Source organism: Marmota marmota, unplaced genomic scaffold (assembly GCF_001458135.2).
Source record: "Marmota marmota marmota unplaced genomic scaffold, marMar, whole genome shotgun sequence".
Lineage (NCBI taxonomy): Eukaryota > Metazoa > Chordata > Mammalia > Rodentia > Sciuridae > Marmota > Marmota marmota.
The window spans coordinates 26,863,489-26,883,429 of NW_025999977.1; the positions used below are offsets into that span (position 1 = coordinate 26,863,489).

A 19,941-nucleotide genomic window follows, 5' to 3' on the forward strand; every position below is an offset into this window, starting at 1 on the left:
TGCCTTCTCTCCAAGTCCTCCCAGAGGCTAGCCCTGGCTTCTGCACATGGGGGCAGCAGCACACCAGGTGCTGAGCTCTGAGTTGTAAGACCTCTGAGGACCAGCCTCAGCTGTGACAAGTATCAGCTCTACCGCATGTCACCAAGGCAGCCACGATTCAGCAGAAGGGGAAATGGAAAATACTAACACAGAAAACAGGCGTAGCAATGTAAATATCTTCCAAAGTTGAGGTCAAGGTGAAAAGAAACGAAGAGGAAATATTTCTTAGTAATAAAAGAAACATTACAAAGCTGGGGTGGTGGTGCACATCTGTAATCCCAGCTACTCCGGAGGCTAGGGACTGAAAGTTCTAGGCCTAGGCAACTTAGTGAGACTGTGTTCAAAATAAAATAAAAAGGGCTGGGGATGTGGCTTAGTCCTTGCCTAATATGTGAAGCCCTACAATCCCCAGTGTTATGGTGCCTGGAGTAGAGATGGTGCTTGCACGGTTCAGAGATTTGCAGGCAGAGAGCAATTAGCAGTAAAATATTTTATTCACTCTCCAAGAGAGGAGAGAGGCCAGACTCCAAGAGATGTGTGAGTCCTGAGTTCTCAGGGAAAAGGGGTTTTATGGGTTTATAAGGATCGGGAGGGGTCAGTGGGTGCTGTGAGGAGCAGGATGTTCTGCAGACTCTAGGGATGCTTTCAGCAGAACGCTTGCCACAGCTCAGCCAGGATGTGGTTTTTGAGCTCTCTACTTTCTGGGGTCTCGGTGTCCTACTTTCATTTTTGCAGGTGCTGCTTTATCTTGCTGTAATTTTCTATTGACCTAGGACTCAAAGACAAGGCTGTCACAGAAAGAGAATTTAATTTCCTAGCGCCCAGTTCTACAAAGGAAGGAAGGAAGGAAAAAAGGCAGGCAGGCTATAACCAGAAGATAAACTAGTCATGAGCCCTTTTTCATTTAACAACATAGATACAAAACATATCAAGCAAAGCCTGTTAATGTATAAGGAGAAATTGACTAGGGGCACTTTAACACAACATTCAGAAATAAAAATATTAAGCAGTTACTCAAATAGCCTTGATCCTTGTTTTTTTTTTTTTTTTAACACAGTAGCTTGATCTAATGGAAATATTTAGTATTATATTCTAAGCAGAGAATGTCTTCACAATGATAGTCAAACCCCCCCCAAAAAAAATTATGTCTAGAAGTTTTCAGACAGACTTGTTACTAACTCAAGGTAAAGAGACATCAAAACCAGAACCTAGATTTTCAAATAACCCGTTCTGATATGACATGATATTGTATATGTGTGTGTGTATGTGTATATATATATATATATATATATATATATATATATATATATATATCACTTCTGAATATATATAAAATATCCAGAAGGACTCCTGCTCCAGATACCAGGAAGGGATGCTGCACAGAAAGGCCAAGAAGAATCTGAACAAACAGACTTTCTGGCGTGTTCTTTCTAAGACATTAGATCAAACTGTTTTTGTCTGACATTATTTTTATATGGCTTTGCATGCTTCAATTATGCCTATGCCTTGAGCTTTCCACAAAACCCAAAGGACAGGGTTCAGAGAACTTCTGAAAAGCAGAACACTTGGGAACTTTCAGGAAGATGAGCAAGAACTCACTGATGAGCCAGGAGAGTGGTGCACTCCACTCCATGGGGACAGAAGCTTCTGCACTCAGGACCCTTCCAGACCTTGCCCTGTGTATCTCTTCATCTGACTGCTTATTGTATCCTTTAAATTAGCCTTTATGGCCAGGCCCAGTGGTGCATGGCTGTAATCCCAGCTACATGGGTGGCTTAGGCAGAAGGATCACAAGTTCCAGGCCAGCCTCAGCAACTTAACAACACCCTGTCTCAAAATAAAATATTAAAAAGGGATGGAGATGTAGCTCAGTGGAAAAGCACCCTGGATTGGGTTCAATCCCCAGTACCAAGTTCATTAATTAATCAATTAAAATTAAAAAATAAAGAGGGTAGGGGGTGTTGCTGAGTGCAGACCACTTACCTAACATGTGTGAGGTCCTGGGTTCGGTCCCCAGTATCACAAAAGAGACAGACTTGTGTCTGAAGTGGAGGTAGTCTTGTGGTACTGAAACCTCATCCTGTGAAATCAGACATCATCTCCCAGTAGATGGGATCAGACTGAATCTGGTGTCCACTGCACGACAGATTGTTTACATGCTGGTGGGAAAAAAATCCCTACACATTTTGGGATCACAAAAGTGATCTGCATTGTGAGAGTAGAGTAGAAGAAACTGAGTTTGGTTTGTTCACCCATATGGTTCATGATCTTGTCCTTTTATTCATATAAAGTTGTTTGTACTTTAACATTGCTGACTCATATGAAAGGGAGGGAAGGTGGATACAGAGACAGACCAAGGTAGTCTGGGAAATGGATCAGCTGGAGCAAGTAGTTCAGCCTATAAAAGGATTGAAGGATCAGACAGTTATCACCAGCCATGTTCAGTAAAGCCTAGAAACATCTTTGCTGAACATGGTCTCAGCCACCTCTCAGGCACTCCATTGAGGGGACACAGAGCAAGAGCAGAGTAAGCAGGATAGCTCTGATGAGCTCTAGGGTAGATGCTCTTTGTTTCTGATCTCAGGTACAAGTGAGCTTCTTTGTGCAGAGGAGAAAGCTGGCTCCTGGGGGCAGGTAAGGTCCACAAGGGTAGATATCCAGAAGAACTCCAAACTGAACAATACTAGAACATCTGGATTAAAGAAGAGCTGTCCGTTTTTTGACATTGAAGTCAAAAGGAGACCAACACCCAAGCTTAGAGGTTTGCCAATTCAGTACACTAAACATGGTGTTTATCTATACACCACAAACCAGAGGGCACAACTGACAGTGATTATGCAGCAGGAGGTTAGCCTGTGTATAAGATTTATGTAGCTAATTCATATCCTAAAAATTCTACTTAGGGCCTCAATTATTCACATTATTTGACTACATCAACTAAAATACAGGGTGACTATCATTCTTTTTTCTTTCCTTTGTACTATGTAACAGTACATCATTGAACTGAAAGCAGGTTTTTTTTTTCTCCTAATGTAAATTCATTCAGGCCTTCATCTACCCACCCACTCATCCTTCCATTTAACAAACACACACCCAGAGCAAACCCAACACATCATAGATCCTTGGCGTTTCTTTTGTCATTGTTTGCATTGTCTCTGATTACCTGTAGATGAGAAAAATAAAGAAGGTGGTTTGAGTTATTTGAGTACCACACTATAGTCTAGAAAGAAATGCTCAGCTAAAATGTGCTAAATAAATAAAAAGGAGAAGGAGGGGGAAAGGAGGAGAGGGAGTGGAGAGGGAATTGGAGAGTCACAGCCAGGTGAGTGGGAATCCTGCTTCACAACGATCTAGGATTTGACTTTACATCTGAAATGCTGAGAAAAACTGGCCACCGCCAGGCACCTGGGGAAGGCGGAGGGAGTGGCCAAGGTGGGTGTGAGAGCTGGAGCTGGAGGAGTTAAAATTACTTCAACTCTGCAATCTGCATTCTTGGTGTCAGAGGCCTGAGCCATTTTCCATGTCCCCCACCTATCACTTCCCCGGCTCCACCCTCCTCCGATTTTCCTGAGCATTCTGAGTCCTGAAAACAGAGGAAGGCAGGTAGTAGCATTTGCCTTCCCCCTCCTCCGTACCCCCTCGCCACCGTCCTCTACTCCATACCCCGACACCCAGGCCTAGGTCTCCCGTCCCAGGACCACCGTGACAGAGGCTCTGGCAGGCGCTGTCATCGTTAGCACAGACTTGGCTGCCCACCCTACCTCCGTACCGAGATATCGAAAGGCTAGGACACCCAGGACCCTGTGACTTAAGATATGCAAAGAGCTCAAAACGGTGGAGGGCAACTGGCCCGTGCCCACTACGACGCTGGCGCTGAGGACAGTGTCCCCCCTCGGGTCTGCCTCCACCTGCGATGCAGGGAGAAGACCACAGCCTCGCGGCGCTTGCTCTCCACCCGGGCTCCTGACGCTTTGCGTCTGCCTCGGTTTGCCTCGCAGAGCCTAGGGCACAGTCGAGCCAGCCTTTTACTATGCAATAGAACATCTGGGGACCGCGGCCAAGCTCTGTCCTCGTGAGGACATAGGGTACTGGCGTTAATCGGGGCATCTTTTCGTTCTATGCGCACCTCAGCTCCAGTGGCTGTGCAGTCATTGCCATTTTCCAGATAAGAAAACTGAGTCTTAAATCCAGTATCAACACCACGTGCTGACTCTCGGATTTTCGAACTCTCCCCCTACAGTATCTTTGGAGCCTTCCTAGGAATCAGACGGAAATCTAGGGACAAATGCCAGGAAGAGTCTGGATCCTGCGTCTTAGGCGGGCAGCAGGCTCCCATTTCTGGCGCGGGTGTGCCAGGCGCCCCCAGGACGCTGGGTTGGTCGGGAGGTTCGGGTCCGGGGACTGATCCCTGTTCTGCCTAGAAGCAGGGTCGCCCTTTCTTCCCCCACCCCGTGCACCGAGACCTAAGGGCAAGCGCAGGGGGCGGTGCGCAGGGTAGGCGGGCTCACACCCAAGTCCGCCCGCCACAGCGGGGGGGGGAGGTAGGAGGTTGCTCCGCCCTTTGACCTCGGGGATGTTGACTAACTAGGCGGCCAACCCACGAGCCCGGGAGAGCCGCGTCCCTCCGACGGCCCCACCGGCCAGAGGACACTCGGGGAGGAGGCGATCAGACCCGGTGGCCATGGAGCGCCGCGTAAGAGTGAAGACTTGGGTGGAGGACAACAGGGCCTCCTTCCAACCCCCAGTCTGCAACAAGCTCATGTGAGTCTGAGCTCCTGTATCCGCCCCCTCTGTCCTCGCCATCTCCTCCATCTAACCAGCCCACCCCCGACCGGTACCGCCTTCCAGGTCCAGTTCCTTGACCCAGAAGCCTGCAGAAAGAGGCTGTCATTCTCTTGGCTCCTTCTGGGAGGGTGAGGACCTGCTGTTCCGGGTTCCACCACCTCTATCTGTTCCTCTTTCTGGTAACTGCATAGTAAGGGCTGTGACTTTGACTTCTGCCTATGGCCAGGGTGCTTCTGAGGCAGTAGGGGATGAGATGACAAGATGCTCCTCCTTCCAGAGCTGGCAAAGAGCTCTCCAGCCCCCAGGGATTCTCTCAAGTTCCCCCAAGGACTCCAGTGGACTTTGGGAAACTTTGAAATTTGGGGAGAATGGTTTTCAGTGCCCCAGAATGAGAATAGAACCTAGGTCTGAGGACAGGTGACTCACACAGGCTAACCTACAGGCAAAGGGGGAGGTTAGAGGATCAGCCCCTTTGGAGAGATCTTGATTTATTGTTCTTTCCAGAGCCCCTCTTTGCAGGTGTACACACACACACACACACACACACACACACACACGGCCCTCCCAAGGCCACCTCTGCCTGCAGCACCCAACAGGGCTGAACTGGTCACTGCCATCTTTCTCTCACAGATCTCTCAGGCCCTCCCTGTGATCACCTCCCTCCCCTTCCTTCAGTTCCATTGCTGGGCCTCCTGTGACCCCCAGACCAGGCTCACATTCCCCATATTTGCTGTTCCTGCAAGACAACTCCTCTGGCACGGTACTTCAACCCACAGGGCAACAATCACTGATGTTGTGACAGGCCAGAGACCATGCCAAGCATTCTGGCATCATCTCATTTAGTTCACACAGTCCATGAGGTGGGATTTAACAGAACTTTCCTAATGTCATAGAGCTAGTGCTGGACAGAGTCCAGACTCAAGCCCAGACTCCAAAGTGCACATATTCTCTTGGTCAGTGTGCAATACCACCATGGCTAACAGTCAGCATTTCCCCAAACACGACTCTTTTCTGCCACTATTGTCCTCTCAACCCACATCTTTATCGTCTCTGTCCCTTTCCTCCACTTCTCCCTATTCACAGTCTCTCATTCTCAGTCCCCCAGTTTTTCTCCCTCAAAGCATCTCACATCCATCTGCTCAACTACCGCCCAGACATTGCTCTGATTTCTCCCTGGCCACCTCCACCCTGGGCAGTACTGGCTGCCCTGCCTCTAAGGCCTCCCCCAATATCCTCCAGCGCTGCCCTGGTGCTAACCATCATCACAAACACATTCCCTCTCTTTATTCACTCATCAGCTGTTCACTGAGCACCTACTACCTGCCAGGCTGGCCTAGACTCTGGGGATACAGAAGGAAACACATTGACAAAAGTGCCTTCCTTGTAGAGCTGACATTCCAATGGCGGTAGCCAAAGGTCAGAGTGAGGACTGTGCCTTCCCCCTGTTTTAGTTTGCTAGGGCTGGCATTGAGTCTATGCCACACCTCCCCACTAGCTTCTGCGGCTTTCCTGGCATTGCTGGTCTCCCTTGGCTCGTGCTGCATCACCCCAATCTCTGCCTTCATCTTCACAGGCACTTTCCCCATGTGTCTACGTCCATATTTCCTGTTTGCAAAACAACTCTAACCCACCCTACCCCAGTATAACCTCATCTTAACTTATAACATCTGCAATGCCCTTATTTCCAAATAGGTCCTGAGAGGTTAGGACTTCAACATATGAATTTAGGGGGGACAAGTTCAACCTATAACACCCTCAGCAAGGCAAGAAGCTGCTGGAGGGACGTAATCTGCATTCTGATCAATGGGTTGAAACAGTTCTGGAATGGATTTGTTCAAGAACTTTCAGTGTGTACCTAAATTATATCTCAATAAAGTTGATTTAAAAAAATACTTTCTGAGGCTCCCCGGCATCCTTAAGCCAACACCAAATGCCTTGCCTTAGCTAGACCCCCCTCCTGATCCAGCCTTCTCAAGTCACTCCCCAAGACCACCTACACCCACCAAGACCCCCAGCGCTTCCTTTCTTGGGTCTCTGTACTCAGCTGACTGCTCCCTTCTCTAGGCACCTCAGCGCTTCTCTCCTCTCCTCCAAGCAGCTTTAAGTTCTTTAAGCTCAGAACTACCCCGTGCCAGCCTCCTCCTGCCCAGTAACCTCATCCATCTTTTCATTTGGGGCATGATGGATATATGTTCTTGGTTATTAATACCTGCCTCCCATAAAGGAGCCCCCCCCCCCCCTTCGTGGGCTGGAAAACAATCTGCAGGAGAAGACACTAGTCAAGGACTTCCAGTCTAGTATTGGGGGTTCACTTGCCCCCAACCCCTCCACTGCCATCAAACCTCATCGTGGCTACAGTCAGCCTCTACTGCAGAAATCTGAAGTAGCAAAAATGGTTCCTGCACCTGGATTCCGCACCTCCTCATTCCCAGGGAAAGCCCTTGCCCCAGCCCTCTGTCGCTTGGCTACTTAAGACCCCGGGCCCCTACCCATGCACAGCCCACTGCTTATTTTAATCTCTGCAGAGTAAACCCTAGAATGGAAGATGGGTGTGTTGCTGTCAGGAGGTACAGAGTCCCATAAAAGGTGACACCACACCAATAGTAGATAGGATGAGGAGCTTGGGCATCCTGTCAAGTTCCAAACAGCTGACAGTATACACCAGGGTCAGGGCACCAGCCTGGGAGTCAGGGAGCCCAGGTCTGAGCTCAGGTTCTGTCATTCCCTGGCTGCATGACCCTCTCTGAGCTTTAGCAAGTTTGAACAGTCACCTATCAAATGAGATGGTCACATTAGCTTATTTTATCAAACACTTAAATAGTGCTTATTATATGGCAGGCACTGTGTTCTGAGAACTTCTAAAAATGAATTTGTGTAATCCATTGAAACTTGATGCAAGAGCTAGCTCTCCATTTTACAGATGACAAATCTGAGGCCCAGAGAGGTTAGGTAGCATTGCCCAAGAGTGCATGTAGAGCCATTGGATGCCCAGAGGCTGGCTCCAGCTCCTGTTTTTAAACGCATGTCACTCTGACTCAGTGCTGTCTGAGCTCCTGCTAGATGTCACAGTCTCCTGAGTCAGGCCTCTAGCCATTGGGAAACGGAGGGTCCCACAGTCAGACATGGGGCTCTAGTGTGCTCTCTTGTGATTGGAGATCCTGAGCACTGCCCCCGGGAGGCTAGGTGATGAAGCGACAGAGCCACTGCTATGCTGCCCCTCTGTGTGTGTCACAGAGGGACACACTCAATCACAGACACACAGGCACTTAGATGCACATGGACACAGGCTGAGATGAGAGTGGGAACAAGGATCTGTTCCTTTTCCTAAGTGTTCCAGGCCCCCTTCCCCCTACCACAGCCCCCTCCCTCCCAGGACCTGGTCCACGGCCTCCCCCACCACTCCTTTGCAGGCACCAGGAGCAGCTCAAAATCATGTTCGTCGGGGGCCCCAACATCAGGAAGGACTATCACATCGAGGAGGGCGAGGAGGTAGGTTATGACTGCCCCATCCCAGTCCAGGCAAGGAACATCAGCCCCTAGGGGAGCAGGTACTTCCTGATCAGGGCCAGAGCTGTGGACTGAGGAGGGGAGGCATGACTGTTAAGGGACACTCTGAAATCGCAGGGGAAACCTGCCACCTCAAAGTTGCCACCTTGGGCAGCCCCCTCCTTGAGGTGGAGCCAAGGGGGACTCAGCAGGAAGAGCCCTAGGAAATAGCCCAGCCCTGTGGGTAGGACAGGCTCTCACTGTGGGGCATCCGGTCCCTGACACACTAGCTGTCCATGCTCCAGGTGGGATGCCCGGTCCACTGCCCCAAACCTGAGTATATACAGTTGGCCTCTAAAATGAGACCCAAGCACAGGAGGGAACCTAGTTTTCCCTTCCCATCCCTGGAGCCAGGTTCTCCCTCTCCTAGAGCGAGGGGGGAAAATCCAGCTATACGAAGTGGGAGTGGGCTGGGGGTGGGTGGTGGATGGTGGTAGGGAGATGGGGAGGGGACTGAAGGAAGAAGGGCAAGGATGGGGGCTGAGGAATGGGTGGGACTGGGTGGCCCCTCCTTACTTAGAAAGTGCAAGACACATCAGTTAGGAGGTATGTGACCGGGGCAGGGGTTGCACTAAATACCCTTTGTACCTTGATTTTTTAACTGTTTCTCTGCTGCCTATCCCAAAGTACATAAACAAAAGTAAAATTAACAGAGAGGGAAAGCCCTCGTAAGGAGAGAGAGACACGGACAGGATCCTAACCACCAGAGACTCCAGTGGGAAAGGATCCGTATAGAGCCCTCCAGCAATCTGGAGGCAAGCCTGATTCTAGGGTCTGAGATGCAAAGTCTAGCTTGGTCACGGCCCTCCACCCCACTGCTCGTGTCTTCCTACAGTCCAGGACTCCAGTGAGCCCTGGAGCATTGCTCAGTCAGCAAACATTCCGTGAGCACCTAGTGTGTACACAAGGGCGGAGCAGAATCAGCCCATCCCTCACATTTCCAAGGGCCTTGCCCTCTCTGGGCCCACCCTTCTCACAGACACACCTCCCCAGAGACCCTTTTCCTCTTTGGAAAAAATCAACAGGAAAATTCAAACCTACAGAGAGGAGGAGGGGATAGATCAGGAGTGGCCACGGTGGGGGAGGCAAGGCTGGTGTCCTGCCTGCCTGAAGCAGTCTCATGGGTAAGGACAGCAGCTTCCACTCACCTGTTAGCTCTGATACCAGCGCCCACCCCTTGTGTCTACTGGTCTGTCTCCCTCCTTCCCTTTTTATCCTCTGCCACCCATGCCCCAGACCCATCTCATGGTTTCTCCAAGCATCACATGGGTGTCCACTGAGGACCTGGGTCAGCCATGCCCTGACCCAGCTGGCGCTGAGAGATGAGCAGTGCCGGCCTGCACATGTGTCCTTACTCTGGAGGGACATTCAGGTGTCAGGGAGGAGTCTGACTGGAGATGGGTTTGTGATGACATGCCCCCACACACACACTTTGGTAGAAGGGCAAGGTACAGCATCTGCCACAGGCTGCTGGTGGCCTCGGGACTGAGCATCCGTGTCCTCTCTATCCCTGCCTGTCCTTACCCAGCTAGAGCTGGAAGAATCATTCAGGCCTGGGTTCAAATCACGTCTCTTACTGACTGAGCCAGATTTCCCTCCTTGCTGAGTTCTGACCTCTGCAGTGCTCCAAGTGGCCAGGGCTGCCTTCAGCAACCCAAACTCCCCAGTACGTCCCCGCACTCCTGCTCCACTTCCCCACTCCTTTCCTTAGGGCAGGCAAGTGCGAGAAGGAAGAAGAACCTCTTATAACTGTGTGATCTTGGACAAGTGCATCGCATGTCCTCTGAGGCTTCCCGTGCAGCATGTGGGACAAAGGTGAAAGGATTCACCAGCTTAACAGGCTGGGTCCTCACCTCGCCTGCTCACTGTCCTGCCACCTTGTAAGGCCTTTCCAGGCCCTGAAGCCAGGCTCTGTCTAAGTCTCCTGAGCCGGCGGGGCTCACTCTTCCGGCTAACTCCATGCCCCTTCCCTCCCCAACATCATTTTCTTACAAATCAGCAGAATTCCTTTGGGACTGCCTACAGCCATTTGAGATTTTCTGCTGTCAGTGATTGGCTTGCTGCTCCCGGCCAGACCTGCCCCCAACACAGGACAGGCCCCTGGGTAGGGGACAAGGCTGAGGAGAACCCCACTGCCTTCTTGTTTTGTTCAGTGGTGGCTAATGCCCTGCAGCCTGCCCGGAAATGGTTTGGATCTGACCCAGACATCACCCCAGACTCTCCTCCCACCTTTCCAGATGTTTTGGGGACCTGAAGACTAGGCCCTCTCCTCAGAACTCCAGGGTCCCTCCTCCCTTCCTGAGACACATGCATACATGGGTTTTCCCTCAGCTTGGGGAGGGGATGGGACATGCTGAATTGCTCCCGAGAAGTAGTTTTTGTCTCATTTGTATTCGGTAATGTTTATAGGTGGTTTTATTTATTTGTTCTTATTTGATTTATTTATTTATTTATTTATTTTGCAGAACTGGGGATTAAACCCAAGGGAGCTCTGCCACGGAGCTACATCTCCAGCACCCCTTTTAAAATGTTTATTATTTATTTATTTATTTATTTATTTTGGGTATCAGGAATTGAACCCAAGGGCCTTTAATCACTGAGGCCTAGCATGGATGGCAATGTCCCCTGTTCCCTGTGGGTGAGCCCTTTATTTTTTTATTTGGAGACAGGGCCTTACTAAATTGCTGAGGGCCTCTCTAAATTGCCCAGACTGGCCTTGAACTTATGATCCTCCTGCCTCAGCCTCCTGAGTTTCTGGGATTACATGTTATGGGTTATTTTAAATAATGAACATAATATTGTTTATTGTAGAAGACATAATAAATATGTTTTCTGGGGGGTTCAATCCTCAACAGTGTAAAAAAAATTGTAAATTTAACATTTCCCCTCTTTTTTTTAATTGTACTATGGATTGAACCCAAGGTGCTTTACCACTGAACTACACACCCAGTACTTTTTTTTTTTGGGGGGGGGGGTGGAGGGACAGGGTCTTTCTAAGTCACTGAGGCTGGCCTTTCACTTCTAATACTCCTGCCTCATCCTCTAGAGTTGCTGGGATCACAGGCATGCACCATCATGCCCAGCACATTTTGCCATTTTTATTGTTATTCAAAAGCCTATTTTTAATGGTTGCATAGTGTTCCATATTTTGAATATATCATCAAATGCTTATATTTCTTCTATTATTATTGGCATTGTTTTTGCAGTTCCGACAACTGCTGATGTTAACAGTTAGAGGTATATTGAGTGCTCACCCTGTGTTGAGTGTAGGCTTTACAGCAGCCTTCTGAGCAGATACTACTCACGCTGTAGAAGAGGAAACAGAGGCACAGAGAGGTTAACTGAACTGACTGAGAGCACACAGAGGCCTAGCAGACTAAGGGCCGTTGATTACTGAGGCCACATTTCTAAGATGCTATTTCCAGGGCAAAGATGTAGGTGACCTGTGTGACCTAGGACATGTCCAGTTTTAGCATGGAAGGTTCTATACCAGTGTGGACTGTGAAGATTCTTCATGCCCTATGCCATGATGCCCTTCATGGTGGCCTTGTGTCCACATGTACCCTGCAGCAGGCTTAGGGGCCACATTTCTCTAGCTTCTTCATTTCTTAATTTGTTCAGCTGGGTTTCTCTTAGTAGATGTTGTGACTGCAGCCTTTATCTCCATTAATTCCTTACATGATAATTACCACTATTATTATTATTATTATTAAAAGTCCTTCAACTATTTGGCTGGGGCTTTTAACACCTGTGCAAGCAATGTATAAACTGTAGAGAGGGATCGAATCCTCCTCCTCCTCCTCCTCTTCCTCCTCCTCCTTCTCCTCCACGCTTCGCTTCCATCTCAGTAAGCATATTAATTGGGTCTTAGGATAGAATAAGGAAATGTGGTAGGAGCCCCCCAGAAAGAGCACAGTCCCCGCCCTAGGCTGCTGACCTCCACAGCTCCCAATGCCTGAGCATCACACTGGCCGGAAGGACCAGCCCAGGCCCAGCACCGTGCACAGGCTCCAGTCCCAAAGGCAGCTTCGGGACTATCTAGCTGTGTGCCCTTGGGCAAGTTGCTTTGTGCTCTGAGCCTCAGTTTTCTTTTTCCTTCCTTTCTTTTTTCCCCCTTTGCAGAACAGGCTAACAATGCCCTTGGAAGTTGTAAAGATTTCTGATAATGTACATGAAAGAGCTTGGCACAACCCCTGGCCCCTGTGAAAGGGTGGTTCTTCTTACCTGGCTGTCTCCAAGGAGGCTCTTGCCCAGCCTCCTGCCCCCAGCCAGACACCTGCTGTTGCATCCTGGGTTATTTTGATCATCACTTGCGCGTTCGCGATGTAAGATGTGTGTCCCCTGCTGCTGCCAATGGCCTGAGTCAGGGAAGACAGAAGTGATGGAATTGCTCATAAACCTAAGGTCTTTGGGAAGTTTCTTGGGTTTCCTAGTCAGAACTCGGGGCCTGGGCAGTGACCAAGGACCTGGAGGAGGGAGCAGGGCGTCCCAGGCTCTTGGCTGTTCCACAGGTGTTTTATCAGCTGGAAGGAGACATGGTTCTCCGAGTCCTGGAGCGGGGAAAGCACCGGGATGTGGTCATTCGGCAGGGAGAGGTGAGGCTGGACCCCAGCAGATGGGGTGGCAAAGGGCGCCAGGACAGGAGCCCACCCTGGCCACTCGCCCTAGCCTTGGCTGAGGCTCTGTCCTCCTCACACTTTCCTGCCCCTGCCTGGTCCCTGGGCACTCCCTCCTCTGGGCCACCAAGTGCTAGCACAGCCGGACATTCCCCGCTTGGTTCCCTGGGCAGGCCTGGCAGAGAGCAGGGCCTAGCATGGATGGCAATGTCCCCTGTGCCCTGCGGGTGAGCTGGGATGCCTGGGAAGCTGCAGGAGCTGATGTCTCCGTGAGGGATGGCAGCCTTGCTGGGCACCTGGTCTCCACCACTACAGATATTCCTCCTGCCTGCTGGGGTGCCCCACTCCCCGCAGAGGTTTGCCAACACCATGGGGCTGGTGATTGAGCGGAGACGGCTGGAAACCGAGCTAGATGGGCTCAGGTAAATGCCCCTGTTGGGGCCTGGGGCAAACAGCAGGCTAGTAGCAGAGGGGTGCAGCTCAATACTGCACAGAAGGAATCCCAGGTTGACTCAAGAAAGCACTTCCTGGTCACTAAGAGGGTAGAGGGGTTGGCTGCCAGATGCAATAGAGTTCTTTATTTGCTGGCTAACTGGGAGGGTGAGGGTGTTCAGTGATGGGTATGGGGGATGTTGTCTCTGCCCCATACCCAGGAGCCCATTCGGACTGACGACCCTCTGGCTGGAGTCAGAACCTGTTTTCCTACATGAGTCAGCTGGGGGGGGGGGCGCTGCAGAAAGGGAGGTGGGGGACAGCCAAGAGGACCCTCTACCCAGGGCAGCCCAAGCACTGCTGCGTCTCACAACCTCAGCTTCCAGGGTCTAGTCTGGGCCAGCCCAATCCACAATAGGCACAGATAGCTGGGTAGCACCCGGCTGTGGGCCAGGCACTGGGATGGAGCTTTGTATGTATTTATTCATTGAATGTCCCCCAGATGACTCTAGGGAGTAGGTACTGTTATCTTTCATACTGGGTACAGGGAAGGGAAACTTGCTAGAGCTTAACCTTCTAGACCCTAGGAAAGCAGGGCCAAGATCAACACCAAGGAAAGAATGCAGGCCCAGCTGTGTACTCTGATTATACAGCTGTGATTCACATTTGGTCTAATCAGTTGCCCAATTGTTATCCTCTGAAAAGAGGAAGCCTCTGAAGCAAAGAGGACCAAAGATTTTTCCAAAAGTTAAACTTTTTAAAATTAATGTTTGTCCCTTTGTGCTAGAGACGGAACCTAAGGTCTTACACATGCTAAGTACATGCTCTACCACTGAGCTACACCCCAGCCCTTTCACTAAGAAAATCTAATTTTCTCATCAAGTTACTAGGGTCAGGATATTTTGGCCCACATCTTCTGCTATAATTGCTAAAATGGGCCTTTTTTTTTTTTTTTTCGGTACTGGGTATTGAACCCAGGGGCACTCCACCACTGAGATACACTCCCAGCCTTTTTATTTTTCATTTTGAGACAAGGCTTCACAAAGTTGCCCTGGCTGACCTCAGGCTGAGCATCTGAGATTGCAGGTGTTTGCCACCCAGCCTGGCCCTTTTAATGGGTACTTTTTAAAAATACTTCCTTTTTTTTTTCCTTCAAATTACCTAAGTCATACACATTCACTCAAAATCTGGAAAAGTGCAGGAATGCAAAATGAAAAATAAAATTACGTCTCAGGAAAAGGATTAATGTTATGGTATATGAATTATTTCTCAAGAAAACAAAACAGACAAAAGCAAAGGGGAAGGGGGAGTGTTTGTCATCCCCAATTAAATCTAGAAGCACTTAGATTTCCACCTTTTTTCTGTGCATATCTGTACCTGACAACATTGCAGTCTTCTTGCCTGAGTGGGTTTGAATTTTGGTTTTTGTACTTAAAAAAACTCATGAGTATTTCTCTATTAAATCTTTTCAAAAAATACAATATTAATAGCTTCATAATAATCTACTGTATAATATGTTGGACAGACAGATACCTGGCCTTAGATTCTAGAAGGAGATTCTCCAAGGGACTTTTTAGAAGAAGTCTTCAGTGATGGAGAGGACAGAGTCCTCAATAACATTTTACAGCAAATTCAATATCGGATTTCATCTGGCTACTTTTGACCTTTAATAAAAGCCAGGGACTCAACATTAAAATGTCATTCTGAAGGCAATTCCTGGAGGGCACTGCAGTCCCATTATGAAGCTTTCTAGTGCCCAGCTCCATCCCAAGAGGAGTTTTAGGGTGCCAGGTGAGTGGATGCCACGTGTCTGTAGACCACCTCCATCAGCAGGACTGATTCTCTTTTTTCAGTGGGAGTTGAAGGGCAGGCAGAGCTGGCTTGGCCTAAGAACTGGGCCTGGGGATTAGGGCATTCAATTGACAGAAGCCCCTAGCACAGATGAGCTGGGCAGGGGAGTGGGGGGAGGTGGTGCAGGGACCCACCGAAGGCTGTGTATGCATGCATGTCGCCTTCCCTGGAGAAGAGGTTCAGAGATTTGCTGTGGTTCTCAAAGACAGCCATGACCCCGAGAAGACAAGAAATCCTCATTTGGGGGACATCTCTGTATGCTAGACACTGAAGTTTCTATGGACCTTGACCTTGAGCACTGCAGCTAGCCAGCCCTGGATTCAGGCTCAGCCTCAGCTTCCTTTTTGGGAAAAACACACCTGGATTAGATACTCTCCAGGCTTTTAAGACTGCCTGACTTAGGTGGTCCTGCTCATGGAGATGGTTCACAGATACACGCTGCATCCACCCAGCTCCTGGGATAGGGCTGGCCACCAAAAGCTTCATAATGGAACTTCAGTGCCCTTTCAGGCCTTTGGAGTGGCTTTTTTTTTTTTTTTGTAGCATTTTAATGTCAAGTCCCTGGCTTTTATTTAAGGTCAACTGTCTGACTGTAAGTCGCTCAGCTTTCCTGCGTCTCGGGGTTCTATTTGCTTTCTAGGTTGGGCACACTGATGCTTCTGAAGGGTCAGGGGTAGGTATATAAGCACTGCCCACAGGCTGCGCTGACCCAGGAAAACAGGCAGCCCCCAGCTCTGTAGGGCCAGGCCCAGAGCCCACAGGCAGAAGCAGGCCTGAGCATGGATGCCCGGGGGGCTGCCCAAATGGGGAGCCAGGTTGCCTGTCCTCTGTTTTGGCAGGTACTACGTGGGGGACACCGTGGATGTCCTGTTTGAGAAGTGGTTCTACTGCAAGGATCTCGGCACCCAGTTGGCCCCCATCATCCAAGAGTGAGCCCTCAGCCCCTCGCTGTCCTGGGGCTGCACATCAGCATCTGCTGGCCTGGTGCCACCATGCCTGGGAATTAGGGAGAAAGTCTCCCCTCCTGCGGGAGGTTGGGGATGGAGGGAGCCACTGGAGAGACTGCTCCACAGAGCTGGGAGGGAAAGTGTGTGAGGGCTCCACAAGTGTGTGTGGGCTCCTGCACCCAACAGTGTATGGCGTGTGTGTCTCCCCGGCTACTCAAGCAGGAATGCCCGCCATTCCTTTCTCCTCCCTGTTGTCCCTGCAGGTTCTTCCGCTCCGAGCAGTGCAGAACAGGAAAACCCATCCCTGGTGAGGCCACTGGCAACCATCTTCCCCCCTCACTCCCTTTCCACAATAGGATGGGTTTTGGCCCTAGATCCCAGGAGTCTCTTTTTGGGTACTCTGCCCAGTACTCAAGGTACTGAGGGAGATGGCACTGAATGGTACCCTCGCGTGGCTACTAGTAATTGAGTTGGATCCAGGGCCTGGTCAATTGAGAGCTGGGCTCCCTGGATCTGTGCCTCTGGGCCTGGGGAGGCTGAGCCCAGAGGACACTGACCATAATCACACCTTGGATGCAGACCAACTGCTCAAGGAACCACCATTTCCTCTGAGTACACGATCTATCATGGAGCCCGTGTCCCTGAAGGCTTGGCTGGATGGCCACCGCAGGGAGCTGCAGGCAGGCAGATCCATCAACCTGTTTGGGGACACCTATGAGACACAGGTAATGCTGCCTCCTCCCTCACTCAGAGAGCAAGGGCTTTGCTATGGCTGGAGGCTTCATGCTCCCAAGCAATCTCTCTTTGCTTTCAGCTTCCTGAGCATCTGCAGCTTACCTCCTGTTAGGAATTCTGAGCTTTTGGTCAGTCACATCCTGGAAGCTGGAGATCTGTTTGGGATAAGGATTGGGTAGACATGCTCAGAGAAAGAGCCAAACACAGCTGACCTTTCATTCACCATTTATTGAGTGCCTATTCTGTCTCAGGCTTTGGCAGAAGAGCAGGATGGAGTCACTGCCTCACAGAGTGTGTGGTCTAGCCAAGTTCTCAGACAAGTTAATCCACAACTGCCACAATAGTGAGATACATTATTTGATAGAGAAGCTACAAGAAGCCAGAGGAGGTAAAGGAACAATTCCAATAGGGACAGAAGTCAACAAAGGCTTCCTGGAGGAGGTTATAGGCAAGTTGAGTTTAAAGCTGGTTTAAAGGCATTTGCAAAGGTTGGAAAGGGAGGTGGAGAGGATGTTCTAGATGAGAGAGAAACAGAAGCAAAGGCATGAAGGCTTGAACCAGTCTGGACTGCAAGCTGGACAGCAAGTTCCAGATTTGGCTGGAGCACTGAGCACAAGCCCTTTTTGGCCCTGGTTGCTGACCATGCACCTCTGCTGAGGTTGTTGAGAGCTGGGGTGGGGAAGGGGAGGCAGGGGGCCAGGCAGTAGACCGTGAAGCAGTACGCAGGGCCCAAGTCCCGGCGGGTCTGCTGGTCTGGCAAGGTGGAAGAACTTGTCCTAGAGGCAATGGGGCTTCAAGCGTTGAAGCAGAGGAACCAGGAGACCAGAGTAGTGTTTCAAAAAGATCACCCTGTACTTTGCGGGGACTGATCAGGAGGGCAGCAGGGCGAGCTGCCTGCAGGCTGGTGGTTCCCTTGTGTTGCAGTTTGCCCTGGCACATCCCATTTGGGCAGGATTAGTGCCCCCAGGAAGCCATGCTCACTGGGCACAGGCCTGCCCTTAGAGGTCTGGCCTGCTTCTTCTTGGTACTACAGCTGCCCGGATCTTAGGCAGAGTTATGAGAGTAGAAGGTGGACCCCGAATCCCGTCCCACCCCCTCATGCAGCAGTGGTGTCTGGCCCTGCACCCGCCTGCTGGCCTGCATCTGCCACTTTCACACCCTGATCTCACCTGTTTACACCAACAAATAGTCACTGAGCACAGAGGCTGCAGGCTTTCAGGCCAGCACAGGTGGAAAGCCCTCAGCCTGGCTCTCCTCATCCCTCTTCAAACTTCGGCCAGACTCATAACACCCCACAGAGGAAGGGAGGTAGGCACCCTGTAGGAAGCTGAGGTGTGTGTCCCTAGTGTGCCCTGGCGCATGCTCAGGTGAGCAACTTGAGAGGAACCTCGGATGCGTTTGTGGGGGCAGGCCTGCATGATGCCCAGGAACACGTGGGCTGCAGGGAGGCCTTCTCCACGTTCTGGTTTCTGCCCCGCACACAGGATGCGGCTGGTATAGGCCCCACCCCTGCCCCACTTAGGTCTGGTGTCTGGGGGTCAGGTTCAAGGCCATCTCTCAAGTGGGGTAGGAAGCAGCAGAAAAATCTATTTCACCTCCCACCAGGTAATCGTCCATGGGCAAGGCAGGAGTAGAGGCCTGGAACAGGACGTGGATCTGTGGCTGTGGCAGCTGGCAAGTGGGGCCCAGGGAGAGGGTGGCACCACCTCCTATCCATGGGGATCAGGCTGTTACTGGGCTCATGCTCCCATGGAGGGCCCTGCTCTCAGGTCTCCTTTCAAGGCAGACTTGGGGACTTTCAGACAGATGTTGAGGCCCGACGTCCTCTATTGGATTCTCCTGCTCTTCTTTCATAGGAAGGCTCCTCAGTGGTGACACTGGGGGAAGAGCACTTGGGCCTGGCCCCAGATGACAGCCTCCTGGTGCCAGCTGGGACCTCGTGAGTAAATGGGGGGATCCCAAACTGTGGGTCTGCCTTCCTTTCCCTGGAATCCTCAGGGTCTGGCTTTGCCTGACCCCGGCCCATCTGTCCCTCCCAGGTACGTGTGGGAGCGAGCGCAAAGCTCTGTGGCCCTGTCTGTGACTCAGGACCCTTCCCGCAAGAAGTGCCTGGGGTGACGTCTTGCTGTGGGCCCAAAGCAGTCACCATGTGCCTGAGTGCTATCCCGAGAGCCACCCCTGCCAAACAACTCTCCCAACCTCCACAGATTCTCCATGCACATTGGCTGAGCACCTCAGTGTGCCCCCTGCTGAGCCCTGGACATTGCCATCATTCACCCTCCTGCCATTCCCAGCCCAGAATGCCAGGCTCCTAGGGTCCCTGTAACCTCCCTTCCCCTCTAAAGCCATCATCCCCTGTGGTTGAACATGTGGTGTGCCATCCCATCCCTCTGTCCCCACGGATCCACTGCCCACCACTGAGAAGGACTTTAATAAAGGCTTCCTGGAGAACAAGCACCTGGGGGTCTCCACACACACAGGCATCATGAGTGGCCCACCCTACGTGCTCCCCAGTGACTTGTTACATCTGTAGTGTCAGGGCACCAGGTGACGAGGGACATGGTAGAGTCTGTCACTGGGTATTCCAGCTGGTGGATGGGCATTCCTCACTGTGTGTGACCCCTACCACAGTTGAGGTCATCTCTCTCCCTCTTCCTCTGTTCCCATATATTTTACATATACTACTCCTGCTCCTGCAGGAGCCAAGAAGAGAATAGGGAATATCCCAGGACATGGGTCAGGGCACAGCAGCTGAAAGAGGGTCTTAGTCCAGGTACATGAGGTGGGGATCCCAGATAGGAAATGATGAAAATTAGCCCTTCTACTTTTTTTGTTTTTTAACATTAGCTCTGTGCCAGGGAATCCCCTGGCAGTTTTTACATAAATTATTATTTCATTTTCTCCTCATGGCTCTCCAACAAGGTGGCAGCGCCCAAATGGTACAGATGAGGCCCGGGGAAGTTTGGGAATCAGACGGTGCTTCCTGAACA

General features: G+C 50.8%; 2 protein-coding genes across 9 annotated transcripts in view; one reads left to right on the top strand and one right to left on the bottom strand.

The window, feature by feature from the left end:
• Positions 1-514: 514 nt before the first annotated feature.
• The window catches only part of Mta3 (metastasis associated 1 family member 3), a 166,955-nt gene continuing 147,528 nt past the window's right edge, over positions 515-19,941 (bottom strand). For 3 of the 7 annotated variants that reach the window (XM_048804468.1, XM_048804467.1, XM_048804469.1), the window contains exon 17: positions 12,446-12,728. In XM_048804468.1, the coding sequence (XP_048660425.1) occupies positions 12,499-12,728 (230 nt within the window). In that variant the 3' untranslated portion in view covers positions 12,446-12,498. Of the gene's footprint in view, positions 1,867-2,022; positions 3,203-12,445; positions 12,729-19,941 lie in introns of those variants that run through there. The other 4 variants (XM_048804472.1, XM_048804473.1, XM_048804471.1 and 1 more) reach the window with 4 other exon arrangements.
• Haao (3-hydroxyanthranilate 3,4-dioxygenase) lies at positions 4,611-19,405 on the top strand. 2 transcript variants are annotated; one of them, XM_015479729.2, is made up of 11 exons: positions 4,611-4,800; positions 8,235-8,313; positions 9,396-9,494; positions 12,882-12,965; positions 13,302-13,408; positions 16,109-16,198; positions 16,480-16,523; positions 16,796-16,941; positions 18,557-18,625; positions 18,808-18,890; positions 18,991-19,405. In XM_015479729.2, the coding sequence occupies exons 1-11, from the start codon at positions 4,721-4,723 to the stop codon at positions 19,067-19,069; spliced, it is 960 nt and encodes a 319-aa protein (XP_015335215.1). In that variant the 5' UTR covers positions 4,611-4,720; the 3' UTR covers positions 19,070-19,405. The 2 variants fall into 2 exon arrangements, with proteins under 2 accessions (XP_015335215.1, XP_015335216.1); XM_015479730.2 differs by lacking the exon at positions 9,396-9,494 and having other exon boundaries at positions 4,613-4,800.